General features: G+C 41.8%; 2 protein-coding genes across 3 annotated transcripts in view; one reads left to right on the top strand and one right to left on the bottom strand.

Moving 5' to 3' along the window:
* Positions 1-18,316, top strand: part of Dip-B (Dipeptidase B) — a 50,024-nt gene extending 31,708 nt beyond the window's left edge. For both annotated transcript variants that reach the window (XM_068381966.1, XM_068381967.1), the window contains exons 6-11: positions 2,712-2,887; positions 3,336-3,559; positions 4,757-4,930; positions 6,036-6,194; positions 13,200-13,352; positions 18,116-18,316. In XM_068381966.1, the coding sequence (XP_068238067.1) occupies positions 2,712-2,887; positions 3,336-3,559; positions 4,757-4,930; positions 6,036-6,194; positions 13,200-13,352; positions 18,116-18,250 (1,021 nt within the window). In that variant the 3' untranslated portion in view covers positions 18,251-18,316. The remainder of the gene's footprint in view (positions 1-2,711; positions 2,888-3,335; positions 3,560-4,756; positions 4,931-6,035; positions 6,195-13,199; positions 13,353-18,115) is intronic.
* Positions 18,317-21,285: 2,969 nt separating this feature from the next.
* LOC137648808 (pyridoxal phosphate homeostasis protein) overlaps positions 21,286-22,027 on the bottom strand; it is a 392,086-nt gene continuing 391,344 nt past the window's right edge. Inside the window, exon 9 of the mRNA XM_068381964.1 lies at positions 21,286-21,943. The gene's annotated coding sequence lies outside the window, so the exon portion shown is untranslated. The remainder of the gene's footprint in view (positions 21,944-22,027) is intronic.

The following is a 22,027-nucleotide window of genomic DNA, read 5'->3' as shown; positions in this document are numbered from 1 at the left end:
TCACTGGATAAGGACATGACGCTAGAGACGGGCTCAGTTCCTGTTTCCGAAGAGATGAGGTCTACTCTAACGTGGTGGAAGAACAGCATTCTTCTCATGGAAGGTCTACCTTTGGCTGTTCAGACCTCCGACCACCGTCTCTTCTCGGACGCATCGGACACGGGCTGGGGTGCGACACTGGACGGACAGGAATGCTCGGGAACATGGAATCAGGAGCAAAGGACACTTCACATCTATTGCAAGGAGTTGTTGGCAGTTCATTTGGCCTTGATAAACTTCAAGTCCCTCCAGCTTAACAAGGTGGTGGAGGTGAACTCCGACTACACCACAGCCTTGGCTTACATCTCCAAGCAGGGAGGGACTCATTCGAGGAAGTTGTTCGAGATCGCAAGGGACCTCCTCATTTGGTCAAAAGATCGAAAGCTCACGCTGGTAACGAGGCTCATTCAGGGCGATATGAATGTCATGGCAGATCGCCTCAGCCGGAAGGGTCAGGTCTTCCCCACAGAGTGGACCCTTCACAAGAATGTTTGCAGCAGACTTTGGGCCCTGTGGGGTCAGCCAACCATAGATCTATTCGCTACCTCGATGACCAAGAGGCTCCTCTTGTATTGTTCTCCGATTCCAGACCCAGCAGCAGTTCGCGTGGATGCCTTTCTGCTGGATTGGTCCCATCTCAACCTGTATGCATTCCCGCCGTTCAAGATTGTCAACAGGGTACTTCAGAAGTTCGCCTCTCACAAAGGGACACGGCTGACGTTGGTTGCTCCCCTCTGGCCCGCGAGAGAATGGTTCACTGAGGTACTGCAATGGCTGGTCGACGTTCCCAGGACTCTTCCTCCTAGAGTGGACCTTCTGCGTCAACCTCACGTAAAGAAGGTACACCCAACCTCCACGCTCTTCGTCCGACTGCCTTCAGACTATCGAAAGACTCTCAAGAGCTAGAGGCTTTTCGAAGGAGGCAGCCAGAGCGATTGCCAGAGCAAGGACGACATCCACTCTCAGAGTCTATCAGTCTTAATGGGAAGTCTTCCGAAGCTGGTGCAAGGCCAATGCAGTTTTCCTCAACCAGTACCAATGTAACCCAGATTGCTGACTTCCTGTTACATCTAAGGAACGTAAGATCCCTATCAGCTCCTACGATCAAGGGTTACAGAAGTTTGTTGGCAGCGGTTTTCCGCCACAGAGGCTTGGATCTTTCCTCCAACAAAGATCTACAGGACCTCCTTAGGTCTTTTGAGACCTCAAAGGAACGTCGGTTGTCCACTCCAGGCTGGAATCTAGACGTGGTCCTAAGGTTCCTAATGTCATCAGGATTTGAACCGCTCCAATCAGCCTCTTTTAAGGACCTCACATTAAAAACTCTTTTCCTCGTGTGCTTAGCAGCAGGTAAAAGAGTAAGTGAGATCCACGCCTTCAGCAGGAACATAGGTTTCACATCTGAAACGGCTACATGTTCCTTGCAGCTCGGTTTTTTGGCTAAAAACGAGCTTCCTTCCCGTCCTTGGCCTAAGTCGTTCGAGATCCCAAGCCTGTCCAACATGGTGGGGAACGAACTGGAGAGAGTACTTTGCCCAGTTAGAGCTCTTAAGTACTATCTAAGAAGGTCAAAACCATTACGAGGACAATCAGAAGCCTTATGGTGTGCTATCAAGAAACCTTCTCTACCAATGTCTAAGAACTCAGTTTCTTACTACATCAGGCTTCTGATTAGAGAAGCAAATTCTCATCTGAAGGAAGAAGACCTTGCTTTGCTGAAGGTAAGGACACATGAAGTGAGAGCTGTGGCTACTTCAGTGGCCTTCAAACAGAACCGTTCTCTGCAGAGTGTTATGGATGCAACCTATTGGAGAAACAAGTCAGTGTTCGCATCATTCTATCTCAAAGATGTCCAGTCTCTTTACGAGTACTGCTACTCCCTGGGTCCATTCGTAGCAACGAATGCAGTAGTAGGCGAGGGCTCAGCCACTACATTCCCATAATCCCATAACTTTTTAACCTTTCTCTTGAATACTTTTTATGGGTTGTACGGTCGGCTAAGAAGCCTTCCACATCCTTGTTGATTTGGCGGGTGGTCAATTCTTTCTTGAGAAGCGCCAAGGTTAAAGGTTGTGATGAGGTCCTTTAGTATGGGTTGCAGCCCTGTATACTTTAGCACCTTTGAGTTGATTCAGCCTCCCAAGAGGAACGCTGCGCTCAGTAAGGAAGACGATCTTATTAAAGGCAGAGTAACGGTTCAAGTCGTCTTCCTTACCAGGTACTTATTATTTCATTGTTATTGTGGATAACTGATTATATGAAATATGGGATACTTAGCTATCCTTTAATCTTGTACACTGGTTTTCACCCACCCCCCTGGGTGTGAATCAGCTACATGATTATCGGGTAAGTTTAATATTGAAAAATGTTATTTTTATTAATAAAATAAATTTTTGAATATACTTACCCGATAATCATGATTTAATCGACCCTCCCTTCCTCCCCATAGAGAACCAGTGGACCGAGGAATAATTGAGGAGGTGTCAACAAGAAGTACTTGAGTACCTGGCCACAGGTGGCGCTGGTAAATACACCCCCTTCTAGTATTGTGATAGCTGGCGTATCCCTCCATAGAATTCTGTCGGGCAACGGAGTTGACAGCTACATGATTATCGGGTAAGTATATTCAAAAATTTATTTTATTAATAAAAATAACATTTTTCTTAATTCAGAGCTGTTGCTCGTGATGTTGGAGGCTCTGATCCAGAACGCATGGCTCCTCCTAAGGTTGAAGAGTATGTAAGAGCTACTTTTCAAGCCTCTAGAGTAAAAGTGGATGTGGTTTCTGATGACAACAAGTTGTGCAAGGATTATCCACTATTTTCAGCTGTGAACCGTTGTGCCAAAGGTATGTAGGGAAAACGATGTTTTGCTTTTATATTATGAGATTTATTTGAATGTAGATGGTTTACTGTAATTACTACTTTATTTACTTACATGTTTTTATGTGCATTAAATTAGCCATTATTTTCCTCGCATATGCTAGCTAATAGGAAACATAGAGTGTAACCCATATCCTGTAAGACAAATTTGTTAGAAAATTATCTGTGCGATTTACTTTACGTACTTCCTTTACTGAAGAATACTGTGAAATTTCTAAAGAAACTTATTTGAGCAAAATGAGGTAATGTACCGTAGTCTTTGTCTATGTACTAACCTCTCATTTTACCTATTGTGTAGAAAAACAAGCTAAGCAGAAGTAAAATGAGATGCTTGGATGTTTCACAAAATATATTAGAAATTTTCCATTTTTCACCAAACCAAAACCCAGGCCTATTTTGTTTTCATCACTTCAGGTATTGAACGTCATAAGGGTCGAGTGATTTTCCTTACCTATGAAGGCGAAGGCCCCATTGAGAAGACCCTCATGCTTGTTGGTAAGGGTGTCACTTACGATACTGGTGGTGCTGATATTAAAGCTGGAGGAGTCATGGCCGGAATGCATAGGGACAAGTGTGGATCAGCTGCTGTTGCAGGATTCATGGAAATTGTTAACAAATTGCAACCAAAGAATTTAAAGGTTTGTACTTTTTTCCTCAATAACATAAAAAATTTATAAAATAGGTAGACTCATTTCATGCTTGAGGGTACACTTGGGCACACTATTCTATATTGTTTCTCTTCCTCTTGTTTTGTTAAATTTTTATAGTATATACAGTATAGGAAACGTTTATTTTAATATTGTTACTATTCTTAAAATATTTTATTTTTCTTTGTTTTCTTTCCTCACTTAGCTATTTTCCCTGTTGGAGTCCTTGGGCTTATAGCATCTTGCTTTTCCAACTATGGTTGTAGCCTAGCAAGAAATAATACTAATAATAATAATTAATGGTTGGATTTGGTTTATGAATTTGGGCCACGACCAAATATAATGGCATTATAGAGTAGAATCTTGTAATGCAAATTCAGCAATAATAGACTTGGGTTATCATGGAAACCACTGTGTAGCAATAAACTCTCTACTAACTTGGAGGATACAGCAATGAATGGGAAGGCAAGTTTAGCTAAGGGTGATTGATACCTACGAGGAAAGTGAAGGATGCATGATCACACACTTGTTCTCCACAGTAATCTGAGCTATCATTAATAATCTTGGCTTGTTCTACAATGAATATGCATCACAGAATAGTGCTCAGGATATTATTTGAAATTTTTCATTGTCCGTATCTATACCTTAAAAACATTGAGCATCCTAATTTCCTGTAATATATGCGATTCTCATGTAAACTAAAACCCTTGCTACCCCATGCTGTGAGTCTGCATCATTGTTATTTAATATTGACAATATGTATTTATCATGCTTGGGTATGCTCTCATTCTATGTTTATTTCTGCGACTTTTAATACCAAAATTAATATCTTTATATTATTTGTCAATTGCGATTCCTGTGTAAACATGCATCCTTTAACTTAAAACATCATTCATTATATTTTTTAAAAATTGAAACTTATGTTTATTCAAATAAATTGTCAGTTCTAATTTAAGTCTTAATAATAGTTTGAGTTTGGAGTTTATATTCTGGTCTCCATTTCATCCAAGCAACTAAGAGTCTATTTTAGTAAGATTTGGCTGTATTTCTCATTTCAAGTCAATCGATATGCTTAATTGAATGAAATCTAAAGGCTGATAAATAATTTTTGTAATAAAATACCTTACAGTATGTCAGTATTTTCTTTTATTTCTAAAAAGCCAAATCATATTTTTATTGTATCAACAGGTAATAGGTAGTATGGCAATGGTGAGAAATAGCGTTGGGTCGGATTGCTATGTAGCAGATGAAATCATAACTTCCCGAGCAGGTGTAAGAGTCCGTGTAGGAAACACAGATGCTGAGGGACGAATGGCTATGGCAGATGTCTTGTGTCATATGAAGGAAATGGCTCCTAAAGAGGTGAGTCGTGTTTTTACAGCAATGATTTTAGTACATAAAGGTTATTTATTGCTTGGTAAAGACCTAGGTAAAACAAATATAAAATGCATGAAAAATACACAATTAACCCCAAGTTGAAGTAGTGGTAATACAATGTAATATATCATGTTAAAGTTCTTATAAATACAGTACAGTATGAAAAGGAAAATAAGAAATACAGACTTGCATATATTTTCTTTATTGCGGTTGGTTTTCCACATTTCCTGGGGTTGTCCTTCTATTCTCCTAAGCATTGTGTGTTGGTACAGTAATACCTCGGAGATCAAATGCGCCAGAACCCAAACAGCTTGGTGATCAAATAAAAATTGTGAAAATTTTTTGCCTCATGGATTGAACAACTTTAAAGAACTTGTAACCAAGACAGACGCCTCTTTCACAGTTCAGATCCTTAAAAGATTGTTTCATTAATTTTATTTATTAAGGTTTATTGTGTTTATCTATACATAATGGCAAAAGAGGATAGGTTTGAAGATGAAGGGGAGTGTCCTGTCCATAGTTCAATGATAAAAGGGAATGATGACTGAATTGGGATGGTTACAAAATTGTTTTTTAGAAAATTATCATCCAGATATGGCTGTAACTGGTGAGGAGGCTATTTTTATAATCATAATGTATAGTCATTCCAGAAATATCTTAAAACAGGGAGAAAGACACCTGTCAATCATATGTGAGTAAAAAGGTCCTTAAAATAATTACAGTTTGTTAGAATAAAGGAAAAGAAAAGAAAAATACCTGAAGGGTAGTCTTTCAATGTTTTCATGTAGGGTGAATCCTCTTCTAAATAACACTAACACCACCCCCTTTACAACCTTAAATTTAAGCCATCTCCTTTCATTATTACAGGTAGAATGATATTCAATGTTCATTTATTCTATTAATTTTATTTGTTTTGAGATTTTTGGTATACAGGACAGTACTACTTTTATTCAATTTTAATATTGTAAACACAATAAAAATTGCCCATGATAGGAGACCAATTATTGCCATTTCCATTCATTCTTAGGTACCACATGTATGTTTTTAAGCGATGCTAGTCCTTTAATAAATTGTTCTTATGATCTTGCAGGTTGACCCACACTTAATGACAATTGCCACACTTACTGGACACTGTGTACTTGCATATGGTGAAGGTTACTCGGCTATCATGGATAATGGACCTGCTCGTTTAGCTGGAGTATCACAAACACTGCAACATGCTGGTGAAGAAGTTGCTGATCCATTTGAGGTATATATAATTTATGGCAAAGGTTAATGCAGTATTGTCATTTGGTTTTGTATATTACTTTAGGAGTATATAAGACAGTACTGTACGCATATCAAATCTGACCTACATTGAAAAGGTGGTTTTAAATATTTAACTTAGCCGGTGAATATATAATAGCTGCTACTCAGCGGCTCGACAGAAAACACACTCAAAAAACTCGCGAGCGATCGCTATGAAGGTTGCGGGTGTGCCCACCAGCGCCAACTATCGGCCAGATACCACTCTTGCATGTAAACAAACCCTTCAATTCTTCTCTGTCGACCTTGACGACAAGACGTATCATTACTCGCTGTAGAACCTGGAGTTTTCTCAACATATTTGGTGAAGTACTTCATTTTGGTTTGAGCTTTCGCAGTGCAGGTGTTTTATCTTCAACTTAAATCTTGAACTCGTTTTTGGATAGATTTAATTTTTTGATGACTTTGGATTGTTTTTTGGACTTTCTTTGACTTTTAAATGGCCGACCCTTCCCTTAGTACGGAAGTGTGTTTTAGGCTTTTAGCAATTATCTTATCACGTTATAAATTAATTATAGATTTTCCTCTATATATTTTATATCTCAACCGCCTTTATTAGGCCTCTTCGATTAGCTTTCCATTTATAATAAACATCAAGATAAATTTTAATGATTTGTTTATATGCGACCTTTCCTGAGAGTAGGCGGTCCTAACTTGGAAACCGAAGTTAAACAACGTTGAGCCCTTTCAATCGTAAATAACTTTTACAGAGCTAATGATTTAAAACTTATTAAATGAATATTTTTTAGTAGATATTTTATGAAAGATTTTCTTTGAATAGTCTTCGTACTGTTTCAAAGATGAACTAACGTTTAGTTTATTTATGCTACGCAGTTTGCGCTCTATCGTTACGATAGAGAGAGAGAGTATCACGGTTTCACTTTGCAGAAAGAGTAAATCGATTCTGACGTTTTGTTCATTCTTCTTTCAAAGCTTAAATGTTTTAAATTCTATTTTAAAGGAACTTTTTAATTGAAAAACCTTTCAGTTTTTTTTCCTTTGGTCAAATAACCTGTTTATTGACGAAACGTAAGTGGGCTCTTCTCTTCGGTGCGAAATCAAGAGAGAGAGAGAGAGATAGAGACGGAGAGAGAGAGAGGAGAGAGAACGTTCCGATCTTTATTCTCGTCCCAAGCGAGTAACGTTGTTCTCGAGTTACTCTCGTCCCTAGTCTCTGTACGGGGAGAAAGGATAAAACGTTTTTAGTTTTTATTCTCGTCCCAAGGCACTGTACGGTGAGAGATTGAAAACGTAGTTTTGAATGAACTAGTGTTTAGTCTCTTTCCCAGCCACTGATCTTTTTATCTTAAAATATGTTTACTGTTTTTTGCTTGTATTAATGTGCTTACATTATACGACTGATTTCGCAATTATAACCTTTTGATGAGGGTAGAATTGCGTGCTTCAGGTAGAAATCAGTTTTATTCATACCTAATGTGAATTGTTAAAAAATTCGATTTCAGTGAAATAAGTGCAAAACAGAAAATCGTAGTGATAAAGTGATATTGCGCAAAGTGTTATCAGTGTTGCGACCGAGGGTTCGTCTGTTCGTGCCTGTCGTTCGCCTAGTCCGAGACCTCTTGCAAGCTCCCAAGCCCAGGGGAGAAGTAATGTCGTACGACTTATGGGTTCGAGAGGCCTTGATCAGCGAACAGACGTTCCCTCTATGGTATCAGGCGTATCTCACCAAGATCACCCCTACCATAAGGCGAGAGAGACGATTTTCTCCTCGTCATCCGAAGGCTTTTCGCATAAGAAACCGTGGAACAAGGTTTCGAGGCCCTTTAAGCGAAAGTCAGTCCTTTCAGGACAGGTCCAGCGTCCTGGTTTTAACTATTAGGACAGCTCTGACCCTATGCAGTCATCGGAAGACTGCTCGCCGCCTAAACAAAAGCGTAACACAGGCTCCGAGAGTCTTTTTGTAGGCAAGGTTTTGCAGTCACAGACGTTACCCTCGTCTCTTACCGCAACCATTCCCGTTGATCCTAAATGGGTTGTACGGCAAGACATGCAGAATAAGCTTGCCTCTCTTATGGAAGACTATTCTGCCGATAAGGTTCACGTTGATCCTAGCCGTTTATCTCATCGAGATCCTGGCCTTCAGCCGCCCAAACGAACCTTTGTGCGTCCTGTTGACGTTGGCGTAGCTAAGTCACTTCAGTCACGATATGTAGAGCCTCACTCGATGCGGTCACGTGTTGATTTTCAGCCGCATTTGGACGTTAGGCCGCTTCCTAATGCTCCTGTTGACGTTCAGGACGTACGCCAACCAGCGGAGTTGACTTGTTTTGACGCTGAGCGTCAACTACCGCAGTCTAGAGTTGTTTTGACTGCTCAGACTAGGTAGTCAAAACAGTCTCGAGTGGACGCCGAGCGTCCTCCCGCACCTGTTGTTGTTGACAGTTCACAGACTGTTAAGCAGTTACATGACGTTGCGTCCTGGTCCGCTACTAATGCACCAGTGCGTGTGGACTCTGCTTGTAAAGCATTGCCACCACGGTAGGTCTCTCCCTTGCTTGAGACTCGGCTATTGTCGGACAAGGTTCCTTCAGATGAGGAAGTTGCTGTTCCCCCTCCTACTGATATTCCCTTGAGGACTCTGTCAGACGGAGAGGAGCCTAAAGCTGCTTAGCCCTCTATGGACTTTAAATAAATCATGCTGATTTTTAAGGATCTTTGTCCGGATCTTTTTGTAACTACTGCTCCTCGTTCGCCTAAACGTCAGAGTTTACACTAGGCCTAGCTACTTCGAAGCCGTTGTTTTATAAGCTAGTGCTCTCTCGCTCTTCTAAGAGAGCTTTACGTTTGCTAGGCGACTGGTTTATCACCAGGAGGAGTTTGGGGGAGACAGCCTTTGCTTTCCCTACTTTTAAGCTGGCTTATAGAGCGAGAGTCTGATATAACACGAGAGAAGTTCTCGGCTTGGGAGTTCCTGCCTCTGCCCAGATAGACTTCTCAAACCTCATAGACTCTCCCTGGCGCCTGGCCATGAGACGCTCCAAGATTTTATGGTCGACTTCAGAGCTATTTTCGAGCGTTTGAAGTTTTGCTGTACAATTATGTCATGCATAAACAAGGCTTTCAGGGATGGCTCCAATGATCTGACAGCCACGGTCTCTGCAGGAACAAGTCCCTCAGGGATGGCTCCAATGATCTGGCAGCCATGTTCACTGCAGGAGTACGTAAGAGGCAAGTGCGCTCAATGTGTTCATTGTCAAGACAAACTTCACGATAAGTCTACCAGGCTGTCTTGACAGCATTTATGGAAGGCGACTGGATGGTCTCTCTCGACCTTCAGGAGGCATACTTCCACATTCCTATACACCCGGATTCCCAACCGTTTCTGAGGTTTGTTTACAGGAATGTGGGGTACCAGTTTCGAGCCCTGTGCTTTGGCCTCAGTCCTGCTCCTCTCGTGTTTACGAGGCTCATGAGGAATGTGGCAAAATCCCTCATCTATCGGGGATCCGAGCCTCCCTGTACTTGGACGACTGGCTTCTCAGAGCATCGTCCAGTCTTCGCTGTCTGCAGGATCTACATTGGACGTTGAGTCTGGCCAGGGAGTTGGGACTTTTGGTCAACCTAAAAGTCCCAACTGATCCCATCCCGGATTATTCTATATTTGGGGATGGAGATTCGCAGTCCAGTTTTTTTAGGGCTTTTCCGTCTGCCACCGAATAGAACAAGCCCTGCTCGAAGTCCAACTAATGCTGAAAAGAAAACGTTTGTTCAGTCAGGAGTTGGAACAGTCTCGTAGGGACTCTCTCATCCCTGGAACAGTTTGTCTCACTAGGGAGACTACACCTTCTGCCTCTCCGGTTCCATCTAGCCTCTCACTGGAACTAGGACAAGACGTTAGAGACGGTATCATTCCCAGTCTCCGAACCAGTAAAGGCATGCCTGAAATGGTGGGACAGCAATATCAGTCTAAGAGAGGGACTATCCCTAGCAGTCAAGAACACAAACCACGTGTTGTTCTCAGACGCGTCGGATTTGGGTTGGGGTGCGACCCTGGACGGTCGGGAATGCTCGGGTCTGTGGACCTCAAGTCAGAAGAGCATGCACATCAACGGCAAGGAGCTATTAGCAGTCCACTTGGCCTTGATGATATTCGAAAGCTTCTTCGAAACTAAGTGGTAGAGGTCAACTCAGACAACACCACAACTTTGGCGTACATCTCCAAGCAAGGAGGCACACACTCCTTCACGCTGCTCGAGATCGCAAGGGACCTTCTCTTATGGTCAAGAAATTGAGGCATCTCCCTGTTGACGAGATTCATCCAGGGGGACTTGAACGTCTTGGCAGACTGTCTCAGTCGGAGGGGTCAGGTGATACCCACGGAATGGACCCTCCACAAGGACGTGGGCAAGAGTCTTTGGGCTACTTGGGGTCAACCCACCATAGACCTCTTTGCCTCCTCGTTGACCAAAAGGTTACCAATCTATTGCTCTCCAGTCCTAGATACAGAAGCAATCCACATAGAGTGCGTTTCTACTGGATTGGTCTCTTCTGGACTTATATGCATTCCCACCATTCAAGATAGTCAACAAGGTACTGCAGAAGTTCGCCTCTCACGAAGGGACAAGGTTGACGTTGGTTGCTACCCTCTGGCCCACGAGAGAGTGGTTCACCGAGGTACTTCAATGGCTGGTAGACTTTCCAAGAAGTCTTCCTCTAAGGGTAGATCTGTTACGTCAGCCCCACGTAAAGAATGTCCATCAAAGCCTCCCCGCTCTTCGTCTGACTTCCTTCAGACTATCAAAAGACTCTCAAGAGCTCGAGGCTTTTTGAAGGAGGCAGCCAGTGCGATTGCAAGAGCGAGGAGAGCTTCTACCATTAGAGTATACCAGTCGAAGTGGGAAGTCTTTTGAGACTGGTGCAAGTCAGCATCTGTGTCCTCGTCCAGTACCTCTGTAGCCCAAATCGCAGATTTTCTTTTACATCTGAGAAAGGTTCGCTCCCTTTCAGCTCCCACGATTAAGGGCTACAGGAGCATGTTGGCTTCGGTCTTTCGACATAGAGGCTTAGATCTTTCCTACAATAAAGATCTCCAAGATCTCCTTAAGTCTTTCGAGACCTCTAAGGAACGTCGTTTGGCAACTCCTGGATGGAACTTAGACGTGGTCATAAGGTTCCTCATGTCAGACAGGTTTGAGCCATTACATTCAGCCTCCCTGAAGGATCTCACCCTCAAGACACTTTTCCTAGTGTGCTTGGCTTCGGCTAAAAGGGTCAGTGAACTTCATGCCTTCAGTAAGAACATCGGTTTTTTCTACAGAAAAAGCCACTTGTTCACTTCAACTTGGTTTCCTGGCCAAAAAATGAACTGCCTTCTCGTCCCTGGCCTAAATCTTTTGATATTCCTTGCTTATCAGAGATCGTAGGCAACGAACTGGAAAGAGTATTATGTCCTGTTAGAGCTCTTAAGTTCTATTTAGCTCGTACTAAGTCATTACGAGGTAAATCTGAGGCATTATGGTGCTCAGTTAAGAAACCATCATTGCCTATGTCAAAGAATGCTATGTCATATTTTATCAGATTTTTTAATACGAGAAGCTCATTCTCACTTGAATGAGAAAGACCGATGTTTGCTTAAGGTTAAGACGCACGAAGTTAGAGCTATAGCAACCTCCGTGGCCTTCAAGCAAAATAAATCTCTGCAAAGTATTATGGACGCGACTTTTTGGAGAAGCAAGTCAGTGTTCGCGTCATTTTACTTAAAAGATGTCCAGACTCTTTACGAGGACTGCTACACACTGGGTCCATTCGTTGCAGCGAGTGCAGTAGTGGGTGAGGGTTCTACCACTACATTACCCTAATTCCAATATCCTTTTTAATCTGTCTCTTGAAATGTTTTTTAATATTGTTTTTTGGGCTGTACGGAAGGCTAAGAAGCCTTTCGCATCCTTGTTGATTTGGCGGGTGGTCAAAGTCATTTCTTGAGAGCGCCCAGATTAGGGGTTTGATGAGGTCCTGTTAGTATGGGTTGCAACCCTTTATACTTCAGCTCCTGGGAATCTTTCAGCATCCTAAGAGGATCGCTGGGCTTCGTGAGGAAGACAGACTTACAAGGCAGAGTAATCGTCTAAGTCAACTTCCTTACCAGGTACCTATATATTTTGCTTTTGTTATATTGATAACTGTCAAAAACTCTTAGCTTATACGCTGTAAACTTAATTAACTCTGGTCTCTACCCACCGCCTTGGGTGTGAATCAGCTATTATATATTCACCGGCTAAGTTAAATATTTAAAAATGATATTTTAATTATAAAATAAATTTTTGAATATACTTACCCGGTGAATATATAAATTAAAGGCCCTCCCTTCCTCCCCAATAGAGACGCAGCGGGACGAGAAGAATTGAAGGGTTTGTTTACATGCAAGAGTGGTATCTGGCCGATAGTTGGCGCTGGTGGGCACACCCGCAACCTTCATAGCGATCGCTCGCGAGTTTTTTGAGTGTGTTTTCTGTCGAGCCGCTGAGTAGCAGCTATTATATATTCACCGGGTAAGTATATTCAAAAATTTATTTTATAATTAAAATATCATATTTAGTTTACAGTAGTTTAAAAGTGTGAAATATAATCATGGATATTATCCATATTTTATATAGTATAAGTGGTTGCTACTGATTTGGAAGAAATACATTCAGCAGATTTAGAAAATACCCTAATAAATCCTCTATATCTTTCCTATAGTATAATTATTTTGAAGCTATTTAATAATTTTCTTATTGCTGAATAGTGCAACAGTTTTTCCATAACCTAATATTTGTCATCTCTAACATAACTAGGTTGTGTGTTTATTCAGCTGAGAAGATAAACTGAATATATTTGTTGTATCACTATGTTTAACTATTTAAAGTGTGTTTATTCAGCTGAAATGATAAACTGATTACCAAAAATCTATTACATTATTTCATTCATCATATACGCACCTGTATTACAGATATCGTCAATTCGACGTGAAGATTTTGAATTTCATGCTGGTAAGAGTGAGTATGAAGATGTTCTTCAGTGTAACAATGCACCATCATCTAGAACTCCTCGAGGTCACCAGACCCCATCAGCTTTCCTTATTCTATCTTCAGGTCTTGATAAGGTAACTTTAAAAGGGTCTTATTGTTATGTTATTGTATATTTTTGTTAAACTCCATTAAAAGATTTTAGTTTTAGGTAAAAGAGGATATACAGTATTAGAACAGTTCAGGAATCAATTTATTGTTTGTCAATTTTCAGAAATACTCCTCTTTTCGAATTAGCAAGCAGAAAAAAAATAAAACCAACAAAATTTCATGGCTGGCTATTCAGATGTAGGTTAAAGTCATCAGCTGGTCATAAGTTCAGGTCACCGAGCTTGTTCCTGTTTTTATGCAACTACAGTACAATCATGCATTAGATTTCCTAAATATAATTTGTGCCAACATAAATGCATACCTTCGTTCTTTACTATGGATATATTTTTAAGCACAAGCTGGACTTACTCATAACTTTCATCCGAGGTGTTAACAACCATCGGCTACTAGACCAACCTTCCCGCTTACACTCCCCCGGTGGGCTCCTTCAATTTTGCTTTGGCTTCGAGTACAGGCTTATCTCTTCTGGATTCATTCCTATTAACTGGGTGTAAAGACTTTAAAATTTATGCTTTTTCTTTTGAGGAGTGCTTGGTATTGAGGACTGAAAATAGAGACAGTTCCTCACTGGCTTTACACAGAGCTTTCTTGCATTGAGTGTCATGAGTGGTCATCTTCCCAACGTGGTAGTAGATGCAGGAAGAATTCTAAAGGGGATTCCTTCGAGTTTATCGTCGAAGTTCCGACTTATTTCTCCTGCAACTTGTACTCTCCCACCTACCTCTTCCTCCGGAGGCTGATCAGATAAGTGATAACTGTTTGATCCCCAGGACAAGCTTCAGGTCTGGAATACCCTGCTGCTTCCCATAGCAAAACAGTGATGCCTTTCCACTGTGAGGAGTCTAGTTCTCTTGCTCTGCGTTAGTTGTTGCATTTCTTGGAGCTTTCGGGTTTCCCCACAAAGAAACTGCTGTTGATGTTGAAGCTTAGGGCTCAGTAGGAGCTCACAGCTGCCTCGGCAGTGGTCAGTCTTGACCTTCCCCACCAAGCTGCTAGTACAGAGTCCCTTCCCCACATAGCTGCTGGAGGGTACAGAGTCCCTTCCAGACGTTCTCGGGTCCCTGGCAAATACTTCCTCTGCAATGCCTCGTTCACCTGAGGGGTTGCAAGCAGGTTCTCTTCAGAGTCCCAGCATGGGCAAGTGTGACACTGGTTCTCATTGAAGTTCCAGCCTTTGTGCATGTGCTGGTTCTTTGGAGTTCTAGCCTTGCACGCTCTCTCCCTGGGGTAAGTGGGTGCACAAAGTCCTCTCAGTCTGAGGTTCTGCTCGACACTTAACCCTATGAGGATAGTCGACGGTTGCACAAGTGCAACAGGTCTTCTTCTCTTTAGTGGTTTGTAAGCAGGTTTTTAGCTTAGACACCAGCTTATTGTATCTCTTTGGAGCCATCTGGCAATTGTGTCCATCAACTTCCCAGAGTCAGAAGCTTTTTCACCCTGCCCCTTGGCCATCTGCTCCTTAGGGGGTAGCGCAATTTTGTCTGCTGATCATTTGCAGCAGCAACAAACTCTCTCAACCTAACCAATTTTGCCTGGCTTGCAACTATCTGGGTACGCGCAAGGACAAGAGACTTGCGAATCATCGGCAAGTGGTCATGCTGGTGTTGGCACGTTGGCTCTTGAAGCTCAGGCTTGCGAGCGAACTGATTTTGATTAAACGCATACCAGGTTCGCCCTCGCAACGTTTCCAAATGTATCTGCCCACTGATTACGATTAGTTCCTTTCGCCTTGCCTTTGGCTCAACATGAAACGATGCCACGAGAAATGCGCCATGCTTTTAAGAGCTCGTTAAAGCCGTCATAGAGGCTATGACTGGTTCTATGACAGTTTGATCACCGTTGGTGCTCCAACTCGTCCTTCAGTCCCAGTTATTGCCTCCTCTTCTGGTTACGTGTCAGTACATCCAAGGCTGGTCATCCTAGGCCTGATTCCTTTTAGGAGAAACTGTGTATTATCTCAGTTAAGGTGACTAAGAAATGGAGGAAACGGACCTGTTATATCTCCTCCAGGAGATACCTTCACCCAAGGATTAGCAGGGGTACGAGATCTCCGTTCGCTTTCCCCAGTCAAGATTGCCCATAGTGCATCCACTATTCGCCCCTGGAGCCCGTTGTTGTTCCTGTCGAGCCTCCGCAGTTCTCCTCAGAATTAGGTGGTTAGTGTTCTAGCCTCCTCAAAGCCTCAAGAGTGGAGGCATTTTAGGTCTCTTCTGAAGACTTAGGCGTTGAATATTGTTGACAACCAGTTCTACAGAAGGGGATACACGGTAAATTACCGGCTCTGTCCCTGCTCGAGGATCGGGATGCTCCGCCTATGTCTTGGCCTCCTGCTAGGATACTGATTGATGACCCTGACCCAACCCAGGCTCCTATGGAAGAATCTGTGAATTTAGGCTTGGACAGTTCTGAACCATGTTTTGCCTTCTCTAGCTCCTGCTACTGAGCAGCGAGAGTTGTACTATTCCTTTATGCAGGTTTTGACTTGCATAAGGAAAATTAATTGACTGTGGGAACCTACATACTCCCCTCACAAGGGTTGGGACACTGTTTTGGACCTATTCAGCTGTGCCCCAGTGCTGAGTAAGACCAAGCTAGAGGTTCCCTGGTCTAAGATGGTGTCAGTGTCTATTAAAAAGGTAATTTCCCAGATAGCGGATAAAAAGGACTCTTAGGGTGAATAACTTTCTTGTTTACTTCCTCCACCTTTCGTTAGGCTGAGGATGTACAGTATTTCCTCTCCATATTGCGGAGCATGCTATGTGGCCTCTGTGCATTTCAGGTTCTTAAATAATGTGTGTTTTCAAATGCATGTATTTTCTGCTAAATCATGCAAACCTGTGAGATTCGAAAAAGTGTAAATTCCATTAGAAGCTGCTGGCGACTGCTTTGTCTGTGCTCGCTTAATATCTTACACAGAACGTTATTAGCTGATGGGCGGGAGTCAACCAATGAGAGCATGGAGATATGTATCCTGGTAGTTGGTTGGCCATGGAGCACAGTGTTATCGAGCACTTTCTTGCCTTGCAGCTCCTCTCAAATGAGGAACAGTTGTGTTTCTGCTTTTAGTGAAGTTTCAATCCTTACAATGCTGCCCAAACTTCCTACTCCTTTCAAGGCCTCTGATAGTGAGCTTAAGCAGCAAAGGAAGATGCTGACCATAGTTGAGAAGGTGAAACTTCTCGACTTGTTGAAGAAGGCAGAAGTTTCACTACATTAAGAAAGATGAGAAGAATATCATAGTCATCATTTGAGCCAGGCAGCAATATCCTCACCAGTGAATATAACCTTGTACTGTGGGAGAGTTAGAAAATGTAAAATTAAAACTGTTATATGATTAACTTTTTAATAATGCTTAGTGTAACTGCTTATAGTATATACTTTTTACTGTATGTACTATACACAAAGAAAATTTTCACATACGAAAGTGTTTTCAGTAAAATACTCTATATAAGATTGTGGGAAAAGATGGGAAGGTTTATAAAGGTTTAAGATACTGTAAGGTTTATAAAGGTTTAAGATACTGTATACATAAAGAATAAAATAAATAGGCCGTCCCTACTTTGTGGATTTTCACTTATCGTGGGGGGCTGAACAGTATATCAATTGGCAAGCTGGGGTTTAGCAGGGGATCTATTTGACTGAAGACATGGAGAAGATTGCAAAGTCAATTTTGCAGGCCTCTTCATGGATATACTACTTGTCAGGCCCTGTTGGTTATTTGACCGGCAATGAGGATTCATGGGACCCAAATAGGTGGAAGGCTGTTAAGAACATCTGGCTTGCTGGTGCTTGAGCTTTATCTGTAAAGTTCCTAGCACACAGCACGACCTCTCAGTGAGCCAACAATGTTGACAAGGTGTGATGCAGTCTTTTCAAGACTCCACAGCCTGGTGCTGAAGAGAAAGGCATTTTGCCTTTGTTACGCGCTGGTGGCGGGTTCTTACTTATTTAACTCTGAAGACATTGGCACTGGTGTAGCGGTGGAGGAAGGTGAGCCAGACTCCCTTCTCCATAGGGCCGTTGCATCTTGTCCCTCTTCTTTGTATCCGTCTGCAGACAGGCTCACAAAAAGACGAGCCAAGAAGTCCTCAAACCCCAAGCCGACCTTATTGGTAAGAGGGCTCGTGGAAGGAGAGGGAAGTCTGGTAAACGTGGATGCTCCTGCTATATGAGCATTCCTCTCCGCTCTACCACCAGTAGGATGCCATAGACGCAGGTGGCAGAGATGGTAGTTCCATGGGGGCCGATCCTTGGACGGTCAAGATCCTCCAAGCAGGGTACAGCGTCTCATTCGTCAGCTCTCCTCCTCCTCTGACACATCAGCCAGTGATGTCATCTTCCTTCGTGAAGGGATCAGCGTAGGATCTCGCCCTTCAGACATTAGTCTAGACCATGCTTGAGAAAAGCGCTTTTCAGGAGGTGGTCGGTGGATCGCCAGGCTGCTTCTGTCGACTCCCCACCTGCCAGCAACTACCACCACCTCGTTGAAATGGCCATGCCGACTTTGCCAAAATCATACTCCTATTTAATGACAATGGTTTATAATTGTGTAGGAACAAAATTAATATAAACTTGTTAATGGTAAATTCTTGCTCTATTTATTTTGCTGTAGATTAATGCCTACATCTATGTATTAAATTGAAATAATCAGAGTATTTATAATACTCTAGGCAAATAAAATAAATATATAAAATTGTACAAAAAATTAAATATGTATTCTCATTTTCAGCATGGAAAGGACAGCACCACTCCCATAAAGTATTCTCACTTGGACATTGCTGGTGCCTCCGGACCTTTCCCAGGCATTCCTTCAGGTGCACCAATTCTTGCTCTGGCCAAAGCATTTATTCCAAGTGCCTTTTGATTTTGAAAGCTCTTTCTTATTGTACTTAATATTTTGATTTGTTTCTTTATAACATTTCAATGTTATGTGATTCAAGACCCCCAAAAGATAGTTTAACTTATTTTATGGTAGTGCACTTTTTTTTTTTTTTTTTACCAATGTTATAGTTTAACTTTATATTTTATGATTGGGCACTTAATGTTGTTTGTTTTTTGTGAGGTATGTGTACTTAACTAAAGTGTATACATATTAATTAAAGTTGATTTTATATATTTAATTTTCACTTCTTCAAAGTGGAAGGCCTATAATATTACAAACATACAATGACTGTGATATTTTCAGACCTCTGTAATTCAAAACACATTAGTTTGATGGGCTAGGTCATCACCAGAAGTATTTTTGTAATTATGTACTGTATCAAGATGAACTTTGCAACATGAAATAAAATTTATATACAGGCGATTTGTTTTATGACTTACTTAGATATAGTAAAACTTGGAAGAAATAAGAAATTCTAAAAGTGGATCCCCTCAATATCACCACTGAAATATACATTTTGAAAACAAATGTTTCATAAAAATAATTCTTGTGGGGAAACCCCTAATAGCACAGGAAAGGATCAAAAGCTTACATCCAAAGAAGCCCTAGGTACTTCAGCCTCTGAAAGGCAAACATGAGAGCGTGGAACATAAAGGGCGCAAGAGTGGCTGTCCATGAGTGTAGAAGTGCCTTGCCGATCATCATGCAAACATGATATGCCATATATGTGCATGTACAAGTGTTGAGATTGGTCCTGCGATACCCCCCGTTCTTTATCCTTCTTGCGTGATGGAAGATCTCGAGTCTTGGGACCAAAAACATCGCAAGGAGAAATCACATGACATAGACCAGGCCTGGAGTGTTAGAAAATCTTGGTGCATAGAAACCTCTCGAAATATTGTAAGATCTCATGTGTTGACTGGTGTCATAGGGTAGGAACAGTAAAAGGGTCCCTGGAGAAACTAGAGTTGTGGGATTTTGTTGAAGCAGAGTAAAGGGTCCAGTTAAGAGGAGACCATTCACGTGGTGACCAATTATGAAGTGACAAGAAGAGTGGAGTTCTGGCACGATCATGACCAACTGAGTGGACACCGGTTTTGCGATGGATCATGCAAAGATGGCTGACAACGATTAGGATCACTAGGAGACTTACAATCTACTTCAATTCCACGCACACTAATAAGGGAGCTTTCGCCACTCCTACAAATGAGAACATAAGGAGGTTCTGCCTCCAACACTAGTAGACTTGGGATATATTTTTGTAGAAGTTACCGAGGTTTCAACCTGTCCAGAAGAACAATGGGGATGAGGGCGTGGACCATCATCTAGCAGGATAGTGAGCTCGGGTACCGTGAACCAATACGCTTTCCCAAGCTGGGTTGGGTCTCTGTAGTGCATTACCTCTCCCATGCGTACGTTGGGAGAAATCAGTCAGTCTCATAAGACTTGGGCTAAATGATCTTCCTGGGGTTCACCGACTTCTTGGCCACGGCAGGTGTTACATCCGAAGGCCCGGCAAATGGCTAAGTAATAAATACAGGGGAGCTGGGGGAAAAAAAAAAAAAAAAGTGTGTGCAGGCTTCTTTTCACACTTACCAGGCTTTACAGACATTAGGATTTTATGGTCAGTAAGGACAATCCTCCCCAGCAGCAGGCGAGGACTTGTCTATGGGTACCATGTCTCATAGCTCTGCAAGTGGATCAGCAGAAGAGGAAGGCACAGCATGTGAAGTTTTCAAAATCCAGGTATCACCCAGCACCTCAAAAAGCTTCTCTGCCAACGGGATACTATCGATACCCAGGGAAAACCATAATAACATGTTCAGGTTGCCACACAAGTCGTCTTCAAGCAGCACGACAGAGGGTGTACTTTGGAAAAAAAGGCAAAGGATATTTCTATTCCATTCGAAGCATTCCCCCTCCTGAATTCCTTCATTGGCCACAGTCCTAGAGGAATCTGAAAGAGACTGCAGGTTTTTAAGCTTCTGTAAGAAAAAAAAAAAAAAAAAAAAAAAAAAAAAAAAAAAAAAAAAGCAGACTTTCTGCAGCATCAAGCTTAGGGGTTACTAAGTCCAAAGCTGAAGAATCACACTTACTATTATTTCTTTATTCCTTCTGAACTCCACAAGTTACAGATGAGGCTACAACCTACACATCACAAGGAGAAGGTTGTAAATGTTCATGGCCCCTACTAAATGTACTGTACAACATTAAAAGGAATCTACAAAGAGCTTGTTCATGAGCCTGCCACACTTACAGCCAGGTTTCCCAGGGAAAATCTCATGTCTGATTAGTCTCCATTACCAAAAGCACAAAATCTGAAAAGACAAAGAAATAGATAAAAACACCCATTTAAGAGGCAACAAAGAAGGGATGGTTGCTCTGTTTGGCGGGTGGCCCAGGCCGGGACTACCCTCAATCCGCTAGAAAATAAAATCCCCTTGTCAAGTCCGTTTCCAGCTTCTCTAAAATAATAGTTTGTATTTGTGTAGGAACAAATAAAGCGAGGTTTTCCTATGGCTAGTAATGTTTGTGGTTGTATCATCTAATACAGCTACAACCGTGTTGCACACGATCATTTGGTATCCGAGAGTAATCGTAAGAGTTTGTGCCTCTCCTTAGGGGGGTTGTCAATTAACCTCTTATTGAATTTCTATCTGGGAGTGTACGGCTGGATGTAGTAGGTCGGATTGCCCTTTACACTTATATTTGTCAGGACTACACTTAACCCTTCATATACAAATGTTGGGGGTTCGTTATTTCAATACTAACAATGTTATTCAAGTGAATTGGTGTTAACGCTTTTAGCAAGGTATGTTGCTCCTTTTACACGGTCCTTCTTTAAGTTGGAACAACTGGATTTATTGAGCAGCCCCAGCTTGAGCTGGTTTTTTGGTCTTGCATCTGCATCAAGGCGCACACCTATAATAAAAGCCTACTATTCACAGTAACATTGAAAACAGAATACCCCCCACCAAAGAAAAATCATTAGTACAGTTCATGAGTGCTTTATTGGTTATCCCATTAAAAGGTTGCCTTCTTTATGATGTCTGTGACAATAAAAAGCTATGCAATTAATGATAAATGGGCAGTGAAGGGTATATAACTGCACAGCATGACAAATCTTTTAGTTATGTTAATTTTTACAAAGTTCATGAACCAAATAATATTATACCTCACTACAGCTGTAAAAATACCTTACTGTTCTTTGCAAGGGTAGGAAGTTTGTCTACAGCATCAACATGACCGCTGCCCACTGGGGTCGTAGGTTGAGAGGATTAAGTGGCTGGAGGGGAAAGTTTCAATTTACAGGCTGAAGAACATTGTGTTTTCTCTTCCGTTTACTTTCTCCATGGTGTTTTTGTAAGGCTAAAAAGCTTCATCCAACGGTACATATGAACTAGGAAGGGATGCACTATGGATGGTTCTTTACTCTAGCCAGTATTTTTAAATTCATCCATCTGCTGAAATATCCCCTCTCAACTTATCAAGCCCTCACTTTTGCCGTATTTTTCTTCCTCTTCATCTCTTGTAGACCATGCTAACTGCAAATTTCTCTTTGGTCAGCTTGGCATTATGGCCATCAAGCAATTCCAAGATCAGCAATGCCTTGGGGGCATAATGACAACTAAGTCCAATGAATAAGGCCTTATTCAACAAAATTCACAATAGTACCTGGAACAAAATGGGAATTTTAGGCAAGGAGATAAACCACTCTATGGCATACAGGATACAAAACATAATTTCATTATATTTTTC

This window comes from Palaemon carinicauda, chromosome 10 (assembly GCF_036898095.1).
Source record: "Palaemon carinicauda isolate YSFRI2023 chromosome 10, ASM3689809v2, whole genome shotgun sequence".
Lineage (NCBI taxonomy): Eukaryota > Metazoa > Arthropoda > Malacostraca > Decapoda > Palaemonidae > Palaemon > Palaemon carinicauda.
The sequence above is the reverse complement of the archived record's forward strand: the minus strand, read 5'-3'. Positions and strand labels throughout refer to the sequence as shown.